We start from the raw sequence: 22593 nt of genomic DNA on the forward strand, positions 1-22593 counted from the left end.
TATTATTGATTATGATTAATAAACCACATGAAGTATTGTTCCAAAGAGAAGTAGCAAAAAAATAGCCCCATAAGCAAGCAGAGGTGCCTAAGAGTAGGCTCAGAAATTCCCCCTCCCCTCTCCCCCTCCTCCCAAAGATTCCTAAGGGAGATTCAATCTCTGCTGATTAAAAATGACAAAGACTTAGGGTGTCTTCTTATTATAAATGTCACTGGATAAGCTGGGGAAATATCAGGAACAGAAAAAAAAACCTAATGAGCATTCTTGTGGTATTGAGAGTAAATTAGAGTGGAGAAGGAGAGACAATGAGTCTTTATCATGGTATTTGGATTCTGTGTCACTAACCTTGCCCAGGGTTTTAGAATAAATTCTAGGGGAAACTTCTCTCTGCAGCTCAGGGAGGGGACTCATCACAGCAGGAGACAGTTGCTCTTCCTCACACTAACACAGAGAAAGACATGCAAATTGGGCTCCTCCCTCTAGGGATAAAAACCAGCACAAAACCTGTGTCTGCAGCTCTGGGAGAGGAGCTTTTCCTTTGTGTGGCCTTTCTCTCCCAAGGACTGATACTGTAGAGCTTGAACAATGGGTTTTGGACTGAATGGAATTTTCATTCTGACTCTTTTACAAGGTAGTTTTGTCTTTTGTTTGCTTTTGTCTAAGGAAACACTCTGTGAAGTGATATATTTATGATTTAATGATTCTTTGTTTGCAGGTGTCCATTGTGAAGTTCAACTGGTAGAGTCTGGGGGTGATGTGAAACAGCCTGGAGGATCTCTTAGACTTTCCTGCAAAGCTTCTGGATTCACCTTCAGCAGCTATGGCATGAACTGGGTCCGCCAGGCTCCAGGGAAGGGGCTGGAGTGGATCTCATACATTAGTAGTGATGGAGGTAGCACATACTATGCAGACTCTGTGAAAGGCCGATTCACCATCTCCAGGGACAACAGCAACAGCATGCTGCACCTGCGAATGAATTCCCTTAAAGCTGAGGACACAGCCATGTATTACTGTGCAGGAGACACAGTGAGAGAAAGGAGCATGGAACCAGACATAAATCTCCTCATTCAGACGGGCCATGTGGAAAATGACTAGAGAGGGAACTCAAGAACACTGAGCACAAGGAGACCCCTTATAATAAGAAGTGAACAATGAAGTTAAAACATCCTTCAGGGTCTGTTGTTTCTTCCCATCTCTCTGTGAATTCTCAGATCCCATTCATCCATCCATCCATGCATCCCTCTTTCTCTCATCTATGTATGTATGCATGTGCCTGTCTAATCTCCTTTGTGTACCTGAGAAACTTTCCTGTTTCTAATGTCCATAGGCACAGAGAGATGTGTTCTTTTAATGGTTTACATGTTTTGTACATGGGCACTAATTTTTCTGAAGTTGTCGAACATGAGGCAAATCAGGAATTATTAAACATTTAATGTGTGTATCCTATAGCATTTTCACTGAGCATGTGGAAAATATACGTGCTGGTAGGTACCTCCTCTCTGTCTCTGTTTCTGTCTTTGTCTCTGTCTCTCTGTCTCTGTCTGTCTGTCTGTCTCTCTCTCTATATATATATATACATACATGCACACACACACATATGTAAAGGGATATATATTCCTTTTTTATGGGCCTGCAGTATCTCAGAAGTTTTCTGGGGGAAATCAGGGAACCTTCTCCTTTGAGAAGTTAAACCAAAGGACAGACACACCTAAAAAGATAAGGGGCATCCTTAAGGGACTGAGTTAACTCCAGGACCACCACCCTTCATTCCAGTTTCCCCCACCCCTCAGGAAGATAAGACTAGGTGTGGCTGCTGCCTGAGTCCAGGGGGACAGAGATAACTGGAGGGATCAGAGCTGCCTCTCACCCAACTTCCCCCAGCCACCACCAGTGGGGGTGAATCCTCCCTTAGGTGATAACCCCCAATAAGGGAACTTTCCACAGTCACATGATCACCTCATCGGTCCCTCCACCATTGGTCCTCTATAAAAGTATTTGCCTTTCTCCTGCTAGAGGAGCTAGGTATCTCAGAGAACCATGTCTCTGTGCCATGCTATCTCTCCACGAGAAAAGACTTTTCTCTTGGTTTCCTTTCTCTAGCACCTAAATAAAATATTATGTTATTCTAATTGGATTTGTGTGTGAGACTATGTAATTCTTTTTTATCATAAAAGTATTTTATTGTTTTCAAGTTACATGTAAAGACACTTTTCACGTTTTTTTTCATAAGATTTTTAGTTCCAAATTTTTCTCCCTCCCTTCCCTCCCCCTTCCCCAAGGTGTAATTCTTTAAAGAGGAATTCCTAAGGACTTCTAATGATGTAGGAAGCAAAGAAAACCCCAAGACCCAAGTTCTGATACAGATATTAGCTCTGAAAGGGAGTTAGGTCCCAGTTAATGGATTACTTATGTTAGTGTAACGATTGGAATGACGCCACCTGCTGGAGACTTGCTGTAGAAGAGCTCTGCCCATGAGGTGAAGGTCTTTGAGGGCAAGACCATGAGTCTTTTCTTTGGTGTCAGTAAGTGACGTTTGCTTGTGGGAGGAAGAAGGGGGAGCCTGGGGGCTCTGACACATGCTTTTTTGTGAGGACTCTGTTCTATTTTGAAACTAGCCACCGGGATCGGTAAGAGACATGCACAGAAAAGGCCAAATTTGTCCCCAGATTCACCTTATGACGTGTAAACCCCCAAAACACACCTCCACTGAAGAAGGTACCTGCCTCCGGGGTTGGCTTAGGACCCCCAGGAACTCCAAATTAGGATAAGCCCTCTCTTGTAATTCCCCAAGGTGGAGATTATTATAATGAGACTGATAATCAATTTATCCATACTATAAATATAACTGTCTTTCCTTTCCTTATTTGAGAGATACCTTTCCAATATTCTGGTTCTCTCCCTGTGGTCACCCACAGTATTGCAATAAAACTTAGGAAACTGAGTCACTGAGTCTTGTAATTCTTTTGGGATGACTCACAATCAATTGGACCCCAAATTTCCATCCCATATCACTACTACCCCAACACTCCTACCCCCCACCATTTCCCCCATAACACTCTCTCTCTCTCCCTCTCTCTCTCCATCTCTCTTTCTCTCTCTCTCTCTCTCTCTCTCTCTCTCTCTATATATATATATATATATATATATATATATATATAAGGAAAGTATATATATTCATATATATGTAAAACCACAATTTACTGAGAAAAGACTGATCCTCACCTATTCCCCATTCCCAGGCCAATGAATCACCTGGGGCTAACCAATGTTTGTCAATTCCAGACTCTTGATTTGTTTAATGGATCTCTCCCAAACAAACTACCCCTTCCCAAGGGTTCCCAAGCTTACTTACTGGATTTTAGGTTATTATGAAAAAAGGTTCATTTACATTAAGTAGTTTCTCTCTGTGACAAACTTACTTTTCCCCAGGGCAGTCTCATAGCTCCCTCTGTTTCTGTTAACCCATATAAAACCTTGTTCTCAGTCCCTATCTTTGGGTATTCCTAGCAATCTTGCATGGTAATACTTTGAGATTTAGCTCCTCTGCCCTAATTAAAGGCCTTATTTCTCCTATATTGATTGTTTCATTAATTTTCAGGTTGACATACAGGGTTTCTTCCAGGATTTGAAGGCTCTGTGTACAGCCAGCCACCATTTTTGACCTCCTGATGCTTGTTGCCAGCAGGAATCTTTTGTGTTCCAGTATGGACTCAAGATTTGGAAGCTTAGCCTAGGTAAGGGTCTCTCAAATTCAGAACTCACATCCTTTTTGCTTGAGTTCCTAAAGCTCTTTGATTCAGGGTCTGGTTATATCCATGGATGACTTGGTAACTTAGGCCCATTCCGACAGGTCCCCCCAAAAGGAAATGGATGAAGTTTATTTTTATGAACCATGTGTGGGCACTCTGACAGGTCCCAAAAGGGCAGCTTCTGGGTTCTGTTTGCAAATTGTGTGCTACATGATTTTAAGTACTTGGAAAATTAACAGAATTTAAGTCTGACCCACAACACTGATGGCTACAGTGGGGTCTCCTTTTTGAGCTTACTCTTGATTCTGCCAGACAAAACATAGGTTTTAAGTTGGGTTTTTTTTCCTTTTCATGGCATTTTTGAATCAACTAATCAAGAATCTGAATCTGAACCCTCGTCCTTTCTAGAAAATAGTTAAAAAAAAAAAAGAGGAGGAAAATAGGATTTTGTCTCTCAGAAAAAGGTCTTTAAATTTATTTATTTGTTTGTTTATTTATTAGTTTATTTATTTATTTATTTTGAGTGAGGCAATTGGGGTTAATTAACTTGCCCAGGGTCACACAGCTAGTAAGTGTCTGAGGCCAGATTTGAACTCAGTTCCTCCTGAATCCAGGGCCAGTGCTTTATCCACTGTGCTACCTAGGTGACCCTAATTTTTTTTAAAAGGGAAAAAAGGAGAAAAATTGATCTGGCTCTAATTAATGGGTCTCTGAGTATATAGAGGAGGACTTTATTTGTGCATGCTAAATTATCTTAAGAATCTTTACCATTATTTGTTTACTGATTTTGTGTCTGTACTTGTAGAGTGCTATTTGTGTTAAAATGTTCTATATGTGTATGTCCCCCTTGCTATTCAAGCTTGATTTAATTTTTTTGCATTTTTTTTCCAAAGTCCTTTTTGAGCCCTAATATGCTCTGAGACAAATTCATATTTTTCTTGGAAGCTTTGGATGTAGGAGTCTTGACATTGCTATCCTCTTCTGAGTGCGTACCTTGATCTTCCTTGTCACTAAAGAAACTTTCTGTGGTCCACACCTTTCTTCGTCTGCTCATTTTGCTTGTCCTTTACTTGACTTTTAACTCCTTAAAGCAGGGTACTGTTTCCAGGTTGCACTATCCCAAGTTTGCTTGCCTCAACTGATGAAAAGCGGCTACTTTTTACTCCTTATCTGATAAGTCCTTTTTTATTTTTTGCCCTAGTCTCTTTTAAATTTTTGTTTAAGTCTGTTCCATCTAGGCTCAAGGATTCAACCTCATGAAAGCTACCCACTGTCTCTTTGTGTCTCCTCCCACCCTCTGGACATCACATCTCCTCACCGTCCAGACCAGGCCTTCTCCACTTCTCCCCTCCCCATGTCCCCCACCGTGATTTCTTCAATCCCGCTCAGCTTGAAGCAGTTTCAGAAGAATTGTCTCCCCTTTTCCTTATATATAGAGAAGTGGGGAATGTTATAGGGCCTAGCACCCCAGAAGTTCTCTGGAGTACTTCAAAGAATCTTCCCCTTGAGAAACTAAACCAAAAGACAGACATACCTAAAGAGTTGTGGAACCTGATCAGGACTGAGCTGGCTCAGGACCATCACCCTTCATACCAGTTTCCCCCACCCTGGGGAGATAAGATTAGGTGTGGCTGCTGCCCTTGTGTTGGGAGGAGGAGAGAGATGGCTTGAGAGATCCAAAGTCACACCTCACCCAATTTCCCCAGCCACCACCAGTGGTGGATGGTCCTCCCTCAATAAGGGAACTTTTCACAGTCAGATAATCCCCCCCATCAGTCCTCTATAAAAGTATCTGCCTGTCTCCAGCTCGATGAGATTGGTGTCCTCAGGGCATTCTCATAGCTCCCACTGTTCTGTTAACTCATATAAACCCTGTTCTCAGTCCCTATCTTTGGGTATTCCTAGAAATCTTGCTTTGTAATACTCTGAGTTTTAGCTCCTCTGGCCCAATTAAAGTCTTTATTTCTCCTATATTAATGTTTTATTAATTTCCAGGTTGACTATACATAAACATTTATATATGTATGTATATGTGTGTGTGTGTGTGTGTGTGTATCCCACAGATAGCTATATATGTATATATATCCTATGTATATTTATAAACATATCAGAAGATCATAATAATATAATTGGAGGGAATATGAAGCTTCTTTTCAACCAGACCTCTCATATTATAAAAATTATAAAATTTTCCCCAAGTTTTCTTCTTTCCTTTTAACCTTGACTCTAATATAATTAAAATAGTCCATTTTACAACTTTTAATCCTTTCTCTCTCTTGTTTGGTAATAAATTTTACTACAACCCATATATTGGATGTGTAAGCAATTTGTAAGGTAAGTAATTTGTTTGAGGAACTACCATTTATGTCTAAATAATGTGCCCATTTTGACCTTTACTTGGTATAGAAAATAAAATGTTGTTCCACATCGAGTTTCTGCCAAACTGTTTCTCAGTTTCCCAGTAGTTTTTGTCAAATGGTGAGTTCTTGTCCCCAAAATTTGGGTCTTTGGGTTTTTTCCCTCAAATTTCCTCAATTTTTTTTATTGTTCCAGATGATTTTTGTTATTATTTTTTCTTGCTTTATAAGATGATTTTTGGTAGTTTTATTGGTATACCACTAAATAAGTAAATTAAATTAGGCAGAATTTTTATTTTTTCTTATATTGTTTTGGTCTACTCATGAGTAATTGATTTTTTTCAATTACTCATATTTAACTTTATGAAAAGTGTTTGATAATTGTTTTGTAATGGTCTTTATAGAATTCCTGTGTTTGTCTTTGTAATGGGGGAAAATGGGGTACGGAGTTTGGGTTAGGGGTTGGGGTTCTTAGGAATTCCTCTTTAAAGAATTACACCCTCTTGCACACAAAAGTAGTTAGAATAAGGTGGTAGTTTATTTAAGAGCAAGGGAAGGGGGGGGGGGTGGAATGGAAACCATGACAGAAATCCTTGGACTTCTCATGGGGAGATAGGCACAAAGCATGTGGCTCAGAGGTACCAATCTCCTGGAAGGTACTTTTATAGAAGACTGATGGGGGAGGGGTCACCATTTGACTGTGGAACGTTCCTTTAGTGAGGGAGGACCATCCCCCACTGGTGATAGCTGGGGGAATTGGGTAAGGAGTGGAGGACCATCCCCCACTGGTAGTGACTAGAGGAATTGGGTGAGGGGTGGCTACACATCCCTCTTCAGAACACAAAGGCTGCAGCCACACCCAAATTTATCTCCCCAGGGTAAGGGAGACCAGAATGAAGGGTAGGAATCCCAAACTAGCTCAGTCCGATTTAGTTCATCTTATCTCTCTAGGCGTTATCTGTCCTCTGGTTTAGTTTCTCAAGGAGAAGTTTCCTTGATGTGCCCCAGAGAACTTCTGGGGTGCTCTGCACCCCATGACATTTCCCCACTTCTCTATATATAAGGAAAGGGAACGAAGATTCTTCTGAAATAGCTTCATGCTGACTGGAGGTCAAAGAAATCATGTTGCAAGGGATGGGGAGGGGAGAGAAGGGGAGAAGGCCTGGAGTGCTTGGAGCTGTGAGGGGCCCAGAGAGTCCAGAGCTGACACATAGGCACAATGGGTATCTGCCATGAATCCTTGAGCCTAGATGGAACAGACTTGAACAAAAAAAAAAATTAAAACTGACCAGAACAAAAATGTAAAGGGACTTTATCAGATCAGGAATCAAGTGTGACCACTGGAAAGGCTGAATGCAGGACAGGGTGTGGCCTGCTTTACCAGAGTTAAGTAATCAAATCAAGCCTAATTCTGTGATAGGCAATGTCTGTCTACATTTAGGGTCCTTTTATCCCATCGCTACTTTGTGCCTTGATTGCATGCTAGTGAGTGGGATGGGAGTACACCCACTGACCCCTGTAATAGAGACTTGAGGAGAAAGGAGGCCGAAGCATTGATTTTATTTCTTTCGAAAGAAAGGTGTACCACACTCACTGGGACAACCAGGAGGTGTGACACACCGGATTAGGAATCAAGCAGTTTTTATACTTTTTACAGATATCTAATTTGAGCAAAAAAAATGCGGTAATTGGGTTCAGCAATAAATCACTTTTTACAGACATCTGATTTGAGCAAAAATGTGGTAATTGGGTTCAGTAATAAATCTTTCTCCTGGGATGTTCAGTGATAAGTCCCTCTCTCCTGGGTCAGAGTGCCCCAACCTCAGGGGTTCAGTCATAGGTTATTTTGCAAAATTTCATGTTTCAGCAACAATTTATCATATCTACATAATGTCTCGGTGCAGACCCTATGAAGCAATTTTTAAGTTGATATGCCTATATTTAGAAAGGGGGGATAGTAGCTTCCCATTATTGCCTCTCTCTAGAAAAAAAATAGAGGGAGAGAAATAGAGGGCTGTAAAGGGCTTTAAGACTTTGAGATCAGATCACTAGGCCGAAGGGGGGGGGCACTTTCCATCTCAGTGGAGGGTCATATCCATATGTCCCTCTTAGTCCTCCCTTTTCTAAAGACCAAATTTCTAGTCCATCCTGAATCTGATCTCAACTGACTGGCGTTTTTCTAAGAAACATAATTTTCTCCCCTTTGTGGTTCCAATCTGTAGTCATGACCAATTGCATCTCGGAGACTGTTCGTTGTATGAGGGAAGTTAATAGTCTAATAAAACAGGGACCCAGGAGAACCAGGAATATTATAGCTAGAAGTGGTCCAGCTAAAGGAAGAAGCCAGGGGGTCAGGTTCCCTAAATTCCATGGGATTCCCTGACCGGCATATGCTTCTCTTCTTTGTTTTAGCCGGTCCGTAACTCCCTGACCTTGCTCTCTACGATTCCAGTTTGGTTTACATAATAACAACACTCTTCCCCAAGAAAAAGGCAGGTCCCTCCCTTCTCTGAAGTCAGTAAGTCCAAGGCTCTTCTATTTTGTAGGACCATTCCAGCCAATGAGTTAACTTGATTTTGTATGGCTACTAGAGAGTCTGCAACCTGCTCCATGTCATCATTGAGCTCTTGGGATATCTTATGAAAGAAGTGTACTGAACTTGATAAACCCCCGACCCCTGTACCTAGGGCAGTTACCACCCCCAAACCTGCCAGGATCGGGGCCCAAACTGCCCTCTTTCGTCGATGGGATGATTCTTCCTGACGGAAGTAAAGTTCCATTAGGCTTGAATCTCGGTACATGGTTAAATCAGGGAGAAGGAAGACGAAGGAACATTGCCCTGTCCAATTCTCCTCTAAGCAGCGATAGATTGAACTGCCACAAAGAAAGAATACCCCCTTTTGGGCACAAGCTGGCTTGCCTTCCAAATTAGAGGAGGACTTACAAGTGTCAGAGGATACTGACCCCAACGATAGTGTCCCGGTAGTGTTTGAAAAGATACAGGTCATATTGCCCCCTGTTTTTAACCATACCGAGACTCCTCTGGCCACTGGTCCTAGCAGGAGGGTTTGATTTGCCACCACACTCATTACCTTTGTGAGATTAACTTCTTGAGGTGGAACTGGTAGAGCAACTAGAGCCTTTCGTTGCAGAGGGATGCAGAATCAGCAGTATGGGTCCTTCGGTTCTGATTCTGACTGCAATAATTGGGCTACGACCACCGAGAGATTAACTACACGCTGTAAATCGGCCTCGGGGTCAGTTATGCGCCTTAAATCCTGTAACCCTGTCAGGTTAATCTTCTTATACTGGGGCCCTTCCTCAAATTTCTTAATTTTGGCAATTATTTGATTCTGGCAGTCTCTCACATACTTCTCCCGGGCCTGATCCTGGAGCCCTCCCCCATCACTCATGCCCCATTGCCCAGTGTAGTGGAGGCAGTCAAACTTATTAATTCGGGTCTGGGTCGCAGGGTGAAAACAACCTATCCCTCTGACCCTTTTTACCCTGTGATATCTCCTATTCCCATGTTTACAAGTAGAACTCTGTTGGTAGCACGCTTTGGGCATTTAGGAGTAGGCCACAAAAGCCACGCCCCCCCATATATCACTCCTGGCAATCATCACACCCTCCCGCAACTGCAACTGCCCCTTTGATCCCGCAAAAGGCTATTAACAAGTATAGAGTCCACTTCATGTTGGTTCTTGTTCCGAGGATCTTGGGAATTGCAGTCTACTTCAGATGTCGGCTTCTTCTCATCCTGGTCTGGGAAGGTATCCAAAGGGGGTCCTCCTGTAATGAACCAGGTCCAGGTTCGGGTACTGTGGTTGGTTAGTGCGCAAGCAACAGATGACAAGAATTATAAAAATACAACAGATAGTAAGAAGTATTAAGGCAAAGAAATCAATCTTAGTTCATTATCCATTGGTTTTTCTGAACTGGATCTTGAGAGGACTCGGGCCAGGCTCCACCTCCCAGTCTGCTTGGGGGGGGGGGGAATGACCTTTTTACCCGAGTATGGTGGGTCCACCCTCGTTCTTGGGTGCGGATTGCAGTATCACTAGTCAGTAAGACCTGGAAGGGTCCTTCCCAAATGGGGGCCAACTTCTCTCCTCTCCAAGACTTGACCAGAACCCAATCTCCGATCTGGATCTTATGCACCGGGAACCCCAGAGGTGGGGCCTGAGCCACCAATCCTTTATTCTGTAAGGATAGAAGACAAGATTGTAAGGAGCCTACATATTCTCTGATAAACTTATCCCTGGAGCTCCAATCTATAGGTTTGGAGTTGTCCTCTGGAACAGCCGGGTAGGGATGTCCGAAGAGCAGCTCAAAGGGTGATAGTCCAATGTCCCGCCGGGGCTTGGTGCGGATTCTCAGCAAAGCTAGAGGCAAACACTTGGTCCAAGGGAGTCCAGTTTCTATTCCCAATTTGGTGAGTTGTTTCTTGATCTCTAAATTCATTCGTTCCACTTTTCCCGAGGATTGTGGATGCCAGGGGGTATGAAAATCCCATTGGATGGCTAAAACTCTGGCCAACTCCTGTAAAATACGGGCTGTGAAATGGGTTCCGTTATCAGAGTCAATTCTCTCTACTAGTCCATATCTGGGAATTATATTTTCCAGTAAGATTTTAACCACCCCGGCAGCTGTAGCCTTTCTGAGTGGATATGCCTCCACCCAGGATGTGAGGTGGTCAACTATGACCAAAAGATATTTCAGCCCAGCTATGGGGGGCAACTCGGTGAAATCAACCTGGATGCTCTGAAAGGGTCTGTAGCCTGGTGCCCTCCCTCCTACAGGAGAACTCCTGAGGGCCTGCTTATTTACCTTCTTGCACACCAAACACCCTTCCACCATTTGCCGGGCCAAAGTATACAGTCCGGGGCAAATGTACTTGCGGAGAATCAAGTCACATAAATTCTGTACCCCCCAGTGACTTCCTTGGTGGAGACGGATTATAATTTCCCGGGCCATTCCCTTTGATATTACCTCCCTGCCATCTGGTAACATCCACCTTCCTTCTTGATTTGGAGTGGCACCTAATTGTTTTGCGGCTTCTTCCTCCTTTGGGGTCAATTTAGGCTGTACCGGGGGCATAGTGGGAATCAGGAGAAGCAGTCTTTCAAATTCAGTCAGAATTTGTTCTTCCAACCCGGCCTCCTTTGCTACCTCATCAGCGAGCCGATTTCCCTGTGCTTCAAACGAACTCCCTCTCTGTTGCCCTGGGACATGTACTATTGCTAGTTCCTCAGGTAGCAACAAAGTCTGCAAGATCTGTTTCAGCAACTCAGGATGAGCCACAGTTCCTCCTCTGCTGGTTATCATTCCCCTTTCTTCCCAGATTTTCCCAAAAATGTGGGCTACACCCCAAGCAAGTCAGTATATATGGTCCCTATTCCTTTTCCCACCAAAGAAAGGGCTTGTTTTAGAGCGAAAAGTTCGCAGGTCTGAGCTGATCAGTTTCCTGGGAGTCGACCTTTTTCCAGGATTGCCTGTTTGTCTCCATCTATGATGGCATATGAGTTCCTTCGAGTACCTCGAACCACTCGAGAAGAGCCATCAATAAAAAGTTTTAATCCAGTGTTAAGGGGACTCTCATGCAAGTCCTCTCTTGCCTTAGTTTGATAATCTATGAGTTCTAGACATGTGTGAGAGAGTTCTTGAGTTTGGGTAGAGGCAGGAGTAGTGAGGAACAGGGCAGGGTTAATGTTATGGTCTAAGGACAGGACAAGATCGTCCTTCTCTAATAAGATGGCCTCATATTTTAAAATGCGGGAATCAGTCATCCATCTGCCTGCCTTCTGTTGTAGGATGGTTCGAACCTGGTGTGGGGTGCTCACTATCAGGCTTCCCCCTAAAGTCAGTTTCCGGGCCTCCCCCACCAACAGTGCAGTTGCTGCCACAGCTTGTACACAATTTAGCCAGCCTCTAGCAACTGGATCCAGTAGTTTAGATAGGAAGGCCACCGGTCTCCTTTGTCCTCCCCATACTTGTGCCAACACACCTAAGGCTGTCCCTGATTCCACATTAACAAACAGATGAAATGGCTTTTCTAATGATGGGAGGGCCAGAGCTGGTGGGGAGTAAAGGCTTTTTCTTAGAGTTTCCCAGGCCTCCTGGTCCTCCGCAGTCCACTGGAGGCGGTTGGGTGCCTCATCCAACAGGTGTTTATACAAGGGTTTAGTTAATTGAGAATAGTTCAAAATCCATAGTCTACAATGCCCGACCAGTCCTAGGAATTTTCTCAGTTCTCTCTTAGTCAAGGGAGGGCTAAGCTGTAATATTCCCTGAATTCTGGACGGGTCTAGCTCTTTCTTCCCTTGGCTGAGAAGGTGACCTAAGTACTTGACAGTTGGCTCAGCAAACTGTAACTTCTTTTTAGACACTCTCAATCCTTGGGAGCCCAAAAAGTTCAGTAGCTGGATGGAGGCATTTGCCAGGTCCTTTCTATTCGGTCCACTCAGTAACAAGTCATCTACATACTGGAGGAGAGTGACTCCCCTGGGCTTGGGATAGCTTTCCAACAACTGTTCCAGAACTTGCCCAAAAAGATTGGGGGATTCCGTATATCCCTGTGGGAGGACACACCACCGAAATTGTTGCTTCCTTCCAGTTTCAGGGTCCTCCCACTCAAAAGCAAAAATGTCTCTGCTGTCAGGGTGGAGAGGAACTGCCCAAAAAGCATCTTTTAAGTCAATTACTGAAAAAAACTTGTCACCCGAGGGGATTTTACTCACGGGATGAGAGGGTAGAACGATCTTATTTACTTCTCTTAAGTCCTGTACCAGTCTGTAAGTCCCATCACCTTTGCGAACGGGGAGTATGGGGGTGTTATAAGGGGATCGACAAGGCTCTAGGAGCCCATCCTCAACCAGTCCTTGAACGATTGGCTTCAGACCTTTTCTACCTTCTAAACTTATAGAGTATTGTCGGACCCGAGCCACCTGTCGGGGCTCTCTGAGTTGTATTTTTACTGGTTCTATAAGCATTCTTCCCCTGTTCCGTGGACCCGCCCAAACATCCTCCCTAATTTTCTCCTCCTCCTCTTTTCTTAGAAGAAGAATCCTTTCTTCTGGAAGGCTTGTCAATATTTGATCACCCTGAATCCTGATATTCACCCCTAATTTAGTTATCAAATCCCTACCCAAGAGGTTAACGCCGGCCTCGGGAACCACGAGGAAAGAATGCACAAACTGTCCAATTTTCAAAGGTTCAGAGAAAGGGACCACAAATCTTTCCCCTTTTACTCCTGAGATTGTTAATTTTTGTCTTGAAAGTTTCCCTCCCCTCGGCAGGTTTGTGAGAGAGGAATGACCAGCCCCAGTATCAACCAGAAAAGTATATTGGGGGGGCAGCTAGATGGCGCAGTGGTAAAGCACCGGCCCTGGATTCAGGAGTACCTGAGTTCAAATCCGGCCTCAGACACTTGACACTTACTAGCTGTGTGACCCTGGGCAAGTCACTTAACCCTCATTGCCCTGCAAAAAAACAAAAAACAAAAAACAACAACAACAACAACAAAAGTATATTGGTCCCCGGAGTCCCCCACCACCATAGATAACAAGGGCTCTGGGTGGGGATTCATGAGCCCCTGTCCCCCCTAGTCTTCTAGCTCGATTAATGAGTAGACCTTTGCCTCCTCCCTCAGGCGGGGGCAGTCCCTTTTCATATGCCCTTCCTGCTGACACTCATAGCATACTAAGGGGGGTCGGGATTCCTCTCTTTTCTTCTTCATTTTTAGTGTTCTTTCTGTCCTAGATCCTAGCTTTCCCCCTTTCCATTGTCTCTCCCTTTGCACCAGGACCCTTGAGATCTTGTTCTGCTCTTCCTGGGCCCTGACCATTTTATCCTGCATCTCAGTCATCTGGGCCATCAATTTTATCTGATTCCTGGAGGTCTTTTCAACCTCATCTTCCCTACGCACAAACACCTGTTGTGCAGTCTGGAGTAACTCGGGAAGTCCCTTTTCAGCCCAAGTCCCATCTTTTTGTAATTTCTTAGAGATATCTGGCCATGAATTTGCCACAAACCAACTCTTAAGTAAGTGCTCATAGGTGGGGGAATTATCATCTATGCCCCCATATTTTCTCATCAGTTCCTTCAGTCTTTCAAGGAAATCTGATGGAGATTCCCCTTTCTTCTGTTTAGTAGCACTAACTTTACTCAAATTCTGATTACTGGGAACTGCTACTTTGATTCCCTGAACAACCATATCTCTCAGATCTCTCATATGCTGCAAATGATCTTCATTATTATGGTCCCACCCTGGATCCTGGAGGGGGAATTTTTGGTCTCCAGGTATTCCTCCCCTGGGCCCTGGGGGATGAGTATCCTCCCAAATTCGCATGGCTGACCTCCTAATCTGGCCTCTCTCTTCTGGAGAAAAGAGGTGTGTAAGAATGGACATTAACTCTGACCAAGTATATATATTGGGGCCCAGAAACTGGTCTAGCTGTTCTGCCAGACCGGTGGGATCTTCTAACAGGTTTTTCATATCCTTTTTAAAAGCTCTGATTTCAGAGCTACTTAATGGGGCATTTACATAACCGATCTGCCCCTCCCCCAGAGGAACCTCCCGAAGGGGATAGAACCTGGAATGGTTTGACTTAAAGGGAAGATTTAACTGGTCTTTTATCAATTGCTTAACCTCCCTGCTGCCCTCCTTTCCAGGAATTTCGGGATATTTTTCCCCTGGAGTCTCCTCCGGATGCTCCTCAGGGGTATCTTTTCTTGCCGGCGCAGAGGGAGGGAGCACATAAGGGGGAGGGAGGGAAGAAAGAGGGTCCCATTCTTCTGAACGAACACCCTCCCCTTCTTTGTCAGTTTCTCTATGGACTTTTATTTCAGTTTCTCCCCCTAAGCCCCCCTCTTTAACTATCATCACCTTAATCCCTCTGGGCAGCCATAAAGCTGCATAAAGACTTTCTTCCCGGCTACAATCCTTTTTCCCATTTACATAGATATTTAATGCCTGGCACACCCACAATTCCTCAGATCCAAACTTTGGCCAGGTGACTGCAGGTCCCTGAATGGCTTGTCCTGCCCAGACCTGACAACAGTACCTTATCATCTTTTCTTTATCAAGTTCTGGTCCCTCTAGGTCATCCCAGTTATTCAATTTGTTACCAAGAGGGCTATCCCGGGGTACCACCGGTAATCGGGTCTTAGATTGGGATTTAGCCTGTCCCATCTCTCTCGCCAGCATCTTGGGGTAGCAGCCTTCGTTCTGAGCTCCACGCGTCGGGTCAGAAGCCGCCCCCTCACCTGATCCAGACCTGACACTTTTCCTGGAGGTTCTTCCCTTACATGTCAGGGAAGGGGCTTTGGTTGGGAGCACCGAACAGAGACCTCAGTTTCGCTTCCCAGAGGTTCAGACCCAGGTCGTCGCTTACGCAATCAACGCTGGGAAATGCTTACTTCTCTGGTACCACTCTCAACCCACATCTCCCTCATCAGAGGGGAATGACTGATTCACTCCGGAAGGCAGAGTCCTTAGTGGGGTCCCGCTCTTAGCAATAGGTCATCCAGGTATAATTCCCCTGGCAGGATTCGACCGGAAAGCCGTATGAGTTCGGACCCCAGACTCAACTTCCTTCCCTCACACACACACACACACACTCAAGAATCTCTTTGTCCGGTCCCTCCGCCCAAAGTCAATTTCCCCTTCTGGGACATTTTCAGCCAACCAGGATCACCTCCAACCTGGCTCCGTGCACGAGACTTACGTGGCCCTCGTACCAATTCCCAATCAATTCTTACCTGACCCATTGCTGCTTTGAAGTCCTTGCTCCCCAGTCCCTGTAGCTCGGATCTCAGCCGCCTACTCCACAGGTCACAGAGGGTCAGGAATGAAAAGGCTGCCTTAAAAGGAAGGCAGGGGCCCCCCTTTTCTCCCGAGCTCCACGACCACCGGAGGGGGTGGGGGGATCCGAGTCACGGCACCAACTGAGTGGGATGGGAGTACACCCACTGACCCCTGTAATAGAGACTTGAGGAGAAAGGAGGCCGAAGCATTGATTTTATTTCTTTCGAAAGAAAGGTGTACCACACTCACTGGGACAACCAGGAGGTGTGACACACCGGGATTAGGAATCAAGCAGTTTTTATACTTTTTACAGATATCTAATTTGAGCAAAAAAAATGCGGTAATTGGGTTCAGCAATAAATCACTTTTTACAGACATCTGATTTGAGCAAAAATGTGGTAATTGGGTTCAGCAATAAATCTTTCTCCTGGGATGTTCAGTGATAAGTCCCTCTCTCCTGGGTCAGAGTGCCCCAACCTCAGGGGTTCAGTCATAGGTTATTTTGCAAAATTTCATGTTTCAGCAACAATTTATCGTATCTACATAATGTCTCGGTGCAGACCCTATGAAGCAATTTTTAGGTTGATATGCCTATATTTAGAAAGGGGGGATAGTAGCTTCCCATTATTGCCTCTCTCTAGAAAAAAAATAGAGGGAGAGAAATAGGGGGCTGTAAAGGGCTTTAAGACTTTGAGATCAGATCACTAGGCCGAAGGGGGGGGCACTTTCCATCTCAGTGGAGGGTCATATCCATATGTCCCTCTCACTAGGACCTGAACCAAAGAGTAAGACAGAGGTCGCCCCAAAACCATTCCTAGGTTTGCCTCCTATGTCCAGCTTGGCCATGGGCCTGACAAGGTGCTGGCCAGGAGAGCAAGCTGCAGAGCGCTGGGTTTTCGCTAAGCTGATCTCTTGGGTGCTGCCCTTCGTGCATCGTCCCCCACTTTTGTGTCCCGGTTTACTGCAGCTGCCAGAATCTCGGCCAGCCGGAGTTCTGCTGGTAGCAGATGTGGTGATGGCTGCTGCTATTATAGAAGCTTGGTCTATGGAGCGGGCATGAGCCATCTTTTCTCTCTCTTTGGCTACTGCAAGGTCCCTGTTATTAAAAATCTTAAATGCAATATCAAGGAGTTGTGAGGATGGGATCTGCGGACCCCAGTCTAACTTCTGGAGCTCTCTCCTAATGTCAGGAGCAGACTGGCTGATAAAATGAATATTGAGGACAGTTATTATGGAAAGGTGAGGGAGATAACACAGGGGTCTGACAAAAATCCTGCTGTCTTCATGAGCCGCTTAGCAGACTCTCTGAAGAAATGTACTAACCTAGACTCCCAAAGAGATGTAGGAATAACTCCCCTCCCCTCTCCTCCCCTCCCTTTTCCCTAAATAAACTACTATCTTATTCTAATTGCTTTTGTGAGCAAGAGGGTATAATTCTTTAAAGAGGAATTCCTAAGAACCCCTACCCCAAACCCGTACCCCATCTTCCCCCCATAACAGATCAAAGGGAAATCCCACGGGGTAAATCTCCCGGATCAATGAGAAATTCCCTTGCACAATTTGGGAAGCCTGCCTCCCAAAGGAGCAAAACCTGAGTGCAGGAGTGAAAAGCAAATCCTGAACATACCTTGACAAGGTCTGACCTCACTGCTTCCCAAAAAAAGGAAAAGAGTTTGAGTCAGGGACTAAAATCTCCTCCTCACTTAAGGGCACCAGAAGATAGGCACTCAAGGCAAGGCTTCATTACTGGTCAGTAGTGAGTTCAGGGCCTCCCCAGTGTCCTGTGCTGTTGGTGGGGTCACTGGTGTGGGGCCTTGTTATGTTAGCCTAGACTGCTCACTTGCCTAGGGGACCACTGGTTTGCAGGAGGATGAGGCTTCACTGATGAATTGCCCCAGGCTTAGATGCTTGTTGCAGGTGCCCTGCTATGAGGCCCACTGCTTCTGTTGCTGCAGTTGCTGACTCTTTTGCTGCTGCCCCCACCTCAGTTGGCTGCAACCACCTAACTCAGCTGCCATCACCTAGGGCCACTGCTCCTGCTCCTGCTCTTGCAGCTACTGTTGCCTCCACTGCTACTGCTGCCATGCCTGCTGCTGTTGTTCCTGCTGCACTGATTGGACCTCACTATCACCCAGGCAAGACAGACCTTTCCTTCATACCTTCCTTTGCTTCCCTGCTCCTGGAACAATTCAGAGTCAGTTATCTAGTTGTTTGGAGGGAAAATTTGGGAGGGCATCAGAGGGTTCCTTCCTCACTCTGCAATCTTGTTTCCATAAATCCAAGTACATGTTATCCTACTGCTAGGTGTATGCCTAAAGGCAATTCAATTTAAAACATAAAGATGTTTCCTCAAAATAATTTTATGGCTTGTGTAATCTTCTATACCATCACAGTCATACCTGTTTCTATTTTGACTTCTATCCTTAAACTGTTGAGAAGTCTTTTAGTTTCCAAAATAACAATAATGATAACAATGATTTTATTAATAACTACCAGTTGTGAGATATACAGTAACAACCAGTTAAAGTAGTGGACTCTTCTCAGTTAGGGAAAAGCATGCCCATATAAGGAACAGCAAGGCAGTATTATCTAGTAAACTAGGTCAACTCAAGAATTTGAGAAAAGTATATTTTTCAGGGCTAGAGGGAGAACTGATAAAAACCAGTCTCAATTTACTCTCATTGGTGCTCTAGTAAAAGTAGGTAAAAGTTCAACCCTAGTCACTGGTGCATTTGCTTAATAGATTTATTAATATTAACTTCTCCTCCCATGCCTGAAATCTCCACCTCATTTTTGAACTTGGGTTGTATGTGGATGAGAGGGATAACATATCAAGGAGAATGTGGTTAGAACTCTTCCTGGAAGACTGTGAACCTGAGCTTAGCAACTTATAATTCCTCAGGGAGGGACTTACTAAGTCAGGGCTGAGGATAAATATGGGCTGCACACTTTTAGCACTGGCACTCATTAATTGGTTTTACTGTGGGTGTCCATTTTCATGAGAATACAATAAAAGGCTTTGTCATACCAAAGTTACCACTGAAGGAAATTATTTTGAGAAGGTGGTCTGCACCTGTTTCTCACACAGTTATATAGCGCTCTAAATTTTGAAAAGCACTCTCCATGTACTTACTCACAACAACCTGATATAGGCACACATTAGGAAATTAACTAAGAGAGATTGATTTTCCCAGAGTCCAGTAGGTAAAGAAATGTAAAATGGAACGCAGGTTTCCCTTATTCCAGGTCTAATATTCTATCCACTGCTACACTCACCAACCTCATGCACAAATTTCAAAATAAGTGTTTATTTGGTTTGTTCTTGCCTGCTCTGTCAGTACAGCTCTGGCCTCCACAGAACAAGATGTTGGTCTAGTTGACAATGTCAAGGTGATAAAGAGAAATGCTCAAATGAACACAGTCCATACCCTCAGATATCTCTCTATAATAAGAAATAGTTATAGGAGCCTCAAATAGGAAAAATGTCATAGTATATTAAAATTCAATTTGAGTTTAACATTCCAAAAAATAGTCACCACTAAACTCTTTGCTTTATCATTCCCCTTTCAGTGTCTAAAAGGATACAAATAGTGTAATGGAAGAAGTCACTTTCTTTGAGTGAGGCATGTGATAAAGGTGATAAACCCTTAAAGCATTTAGGAGGAAAGGTCTTTTGTTCTTGATTTAACTCATCTATCTATAAGGAAAAATCAGGAAAGTGTTAGAGGCTAGAGCAAATTTTATTTCTTAATATTTTGTGTTGAAGTGAATTTTTAATGTTACAAAGTAGAAGATATTGCATTGCCCTGTCAATGTCTAGAGAAACCATCTAACTCCTCTCTAGGCTATAGCACTCCTGAGACCATAATTGGCTACAAATAATAATAAAACTACCTAAATAAAAATTGATTAAATAAATAAATAATAAACAAATAAATAAAATAATTAATAAATCTCAAAAGGTTTATACCTTTTTTTCTTTTCCCTTAGTTGTGGGGGCTAGTTTATCAGAAAATCTCTCCCCAAAAAAGTCAATTGCTACTTAATTAATGAAAACATAATGAATGAGAGACTCCTCTTTTGTTTTTCTGTCACCATGAAATAAGGAGGACTACCAAGGAAGCAACAATAAGGATCTTTAGTGGAGATTAGGGAATTGTAATTAAGAATATCAGCAGCATCAGGAGTACTAGAGTGGCATGGAGAGGAAGAAGGGGCTTGTGAGGGGCAACAATAGGGAGGATCAAGTTGTACAGCAAATTATTCTGAAGGCTTGGGCTAGGGGTGGGTGGGATTGGGGGAAATGGTGACATCTGATCAGAACAGTGGGCTTCAGTTGCAGCAACAGAGAAGCCACAAGATAAGATCTCACTAGTTCAAACCTGTTCTGACCATGGGGTCAGGGTCAGATAACTCTTCTGACAGCTGCATTCAACATTCCCTCATTTTGTCAAGAGGAGTTCCATCACTGACCATTAAATAGGCATTAAGTAATTGAATGCTCTGCTGAACCATAATAGTGATCGACTTGATCCCAAAGGCAGAGAATAACCTAAGATAATTCTTTGTAGTAGGGGTTGGGAGGGATATGGAAAAATCACCAGAGATGGGATTACTTATGAGAACCAATGGGAGGTGTCACCCAGGTCACTGTTAGTTTGGTCCATCCAACCTAATAAGGGCAAGTAATTCTGGGCACAGGCCAGAAATGTAGTCACAGGCAAAGATCCAGTGGAATTCAGCCCTTCAGTAGACACAAGTTGCTGGAGGCAAAGGGCAAAGGGATGGCTCAAGTGGAAGAGAACAGAAAAGGAACAAAAGAGGGTGGCTAGGGCAGAAGCCTAAGCCAGTCAACAAGATGGCAACAATAAATAGGAAGCAAAACATTTACAACAGGGCCAGGACAAGTGCCACAAGAGATCCAATAGACAAGGTAACAAGGAGCAAGGAACAAAATAATGGAAAAGTGGAGTCATGCAACCCAGGATACTCATCCCACATCAGGAACCTTGGAGGAGTTACCTATTATTGCTGTCATTTGCTTCTTTTGGTGGGGGGGATCAGACTGAGCTTGTGATTTGGGCTGTCTACTCAGAGGTTATTACCTTTTTCAGAGGTGACAGATGTATCAAACTGTCAATTCCTTTTAAAGGAGGAGGCTAAAAAGGGTTAATAGATAATCTAAGATTCGATTGTAGCTAAAAGGGGTTCACAGATAACCTAAGACTTGAGCTCCTATCAATAGTAGCTTAAGGGGCAGTGAGGTTGCGCAGTAGATAGAGCACTGGCCCTGTAGTCAGGAGGACCTTGAGTTCAAATCTGGCCTCAGACACTTAACACTTCTAGCTGTGTGACCCTAGGCAAGTCACTTAACCCCAACTGCCTCACCAAAAAAAAAAAAAAAGAATCTGGCAAACAAATAGTAGCTTAAAAAAGGGTTAACAGGGGGAACCTAGGTAGTGCAGTGGATAAAGCACTGGCCTTGGATTCGGGAGGACCTGAATTCAAATCCAGCCTCAGACACTTGACACTAGCTGTGTGACCTTGGGCAAGTCACTTAACCCTCATTGCCCTGCAAAAAATTAAAATTAAAAAAAAAATTTTTAAAGGGTTAACAGATAAACTCAACTGTTACCAGAGGATTTGAGTCTTTATCAACAAACATTATCAACAGAAGTCTAAGGAGACAGTAACCAGGGACCATAAACCATTAATAGCCATTAATATTCCTGGATGACAAGAAACAGAAACTGTACCTAGAAACCAGATCTTAAAGTGAAGAGATAATCCTAAACAGAGAAACCATTGGGGTCTGACAAGTTTAAGCATGTCTTTAGGAACATGTGCAGAAGGACCAAATGTGTCCTTAGGTTCACCTTATGACATTTAAACCCCCAAAACACACCCCTAGGGAAAAAGGTAGCCACTTTAGAGGATGTCTTAGGAATTCCAAAATAGCAAATAAACCTTCCACAAGGAGGAGATTAAGATAATGAGGAAGTAACCTATTTTTCTCAGTATAAATATAACCATTTTCATCTCCCTATTCAAGACATCTTTCTCCCTGTGGTCATCACAGTCTTAATAAAATTTAGAAACTGAGTCACTGAGTCTCATAATTCTCTGGGATGCCTCATGATCAATTTGATCAATTAAATTCATCCCCACTTCACCTTCAGGTTTGTCTTAGAGGGATGGAACAAAAGAACTTGGTAGACAACATTGTATTCAAAACAGCAATATCGTTTTAACAACAACTTTGAACAAATAAGTTATTTTACTTATTATAAATACCCAAATTAACTATAAAGGATATATGAATAAAGATGTTATCTGTACCTAGAGAAAGAACTGATAAATAGAAGTGTGTATAAAATAATTTTCATATATATGCATATATGTGTACATATGCATACATAAACATGAATTTTTTATATATGCACACATGTGTGTATACACATGTACCTATTTGTGTCTAAAAGTAGCCTTCTCTAAGGTGGGTAGGGGGAGGAAAGAAAGGAAAAGGAAAGAATTAAAATAAAAGAACTTTACAGTATATAAAAAGAATCTGAGGGTAAAATAGAAATAGGAAAAATAATACATTGGTCATTTCTTGAAAGAAAACTCCAAATGAAACCAAATGAATGTTATAGCTAAAATCAAGAGCTTTTTAGGTCAA

At 43.4% G+C, this 22593-nt stretch overlaps 1 gene segment (V, D, J or C); it reads left to right on the top strand.

Annotated features, from left to right (window-relative positions):
- Positions 1–524: 524 nt before the first annotated feature.
- The window catches only part of LOC122738690, a 35080-nt gene continuing 13011 nt past the window's right edge, over positions 525–22593 (top strand). Inside the window, 1 exon segment of the V gene segment in view lies at positions 525–631. Within this exon segment, the coding sequence occupies positions 586–631 (46 nt within the window).

The sequence above is a fragment of the Dromiciops gliroides genome, chromosome 2 (assembly GCF_019393635.1).
Source record: "Dromiciops gliroides isolate mDroGli1 chromosome 2, mDroGli1.pri, whole genome shotgun sequence".
In the NCBI taxonomy this organism is placed as follows: domain Eukaryota; kingdom Metazoa; phylum Chordata; class Mammalia; order Microbiotheria; family Microbiotheriidae; genus Dromiciops; species Dromiciops gliroides.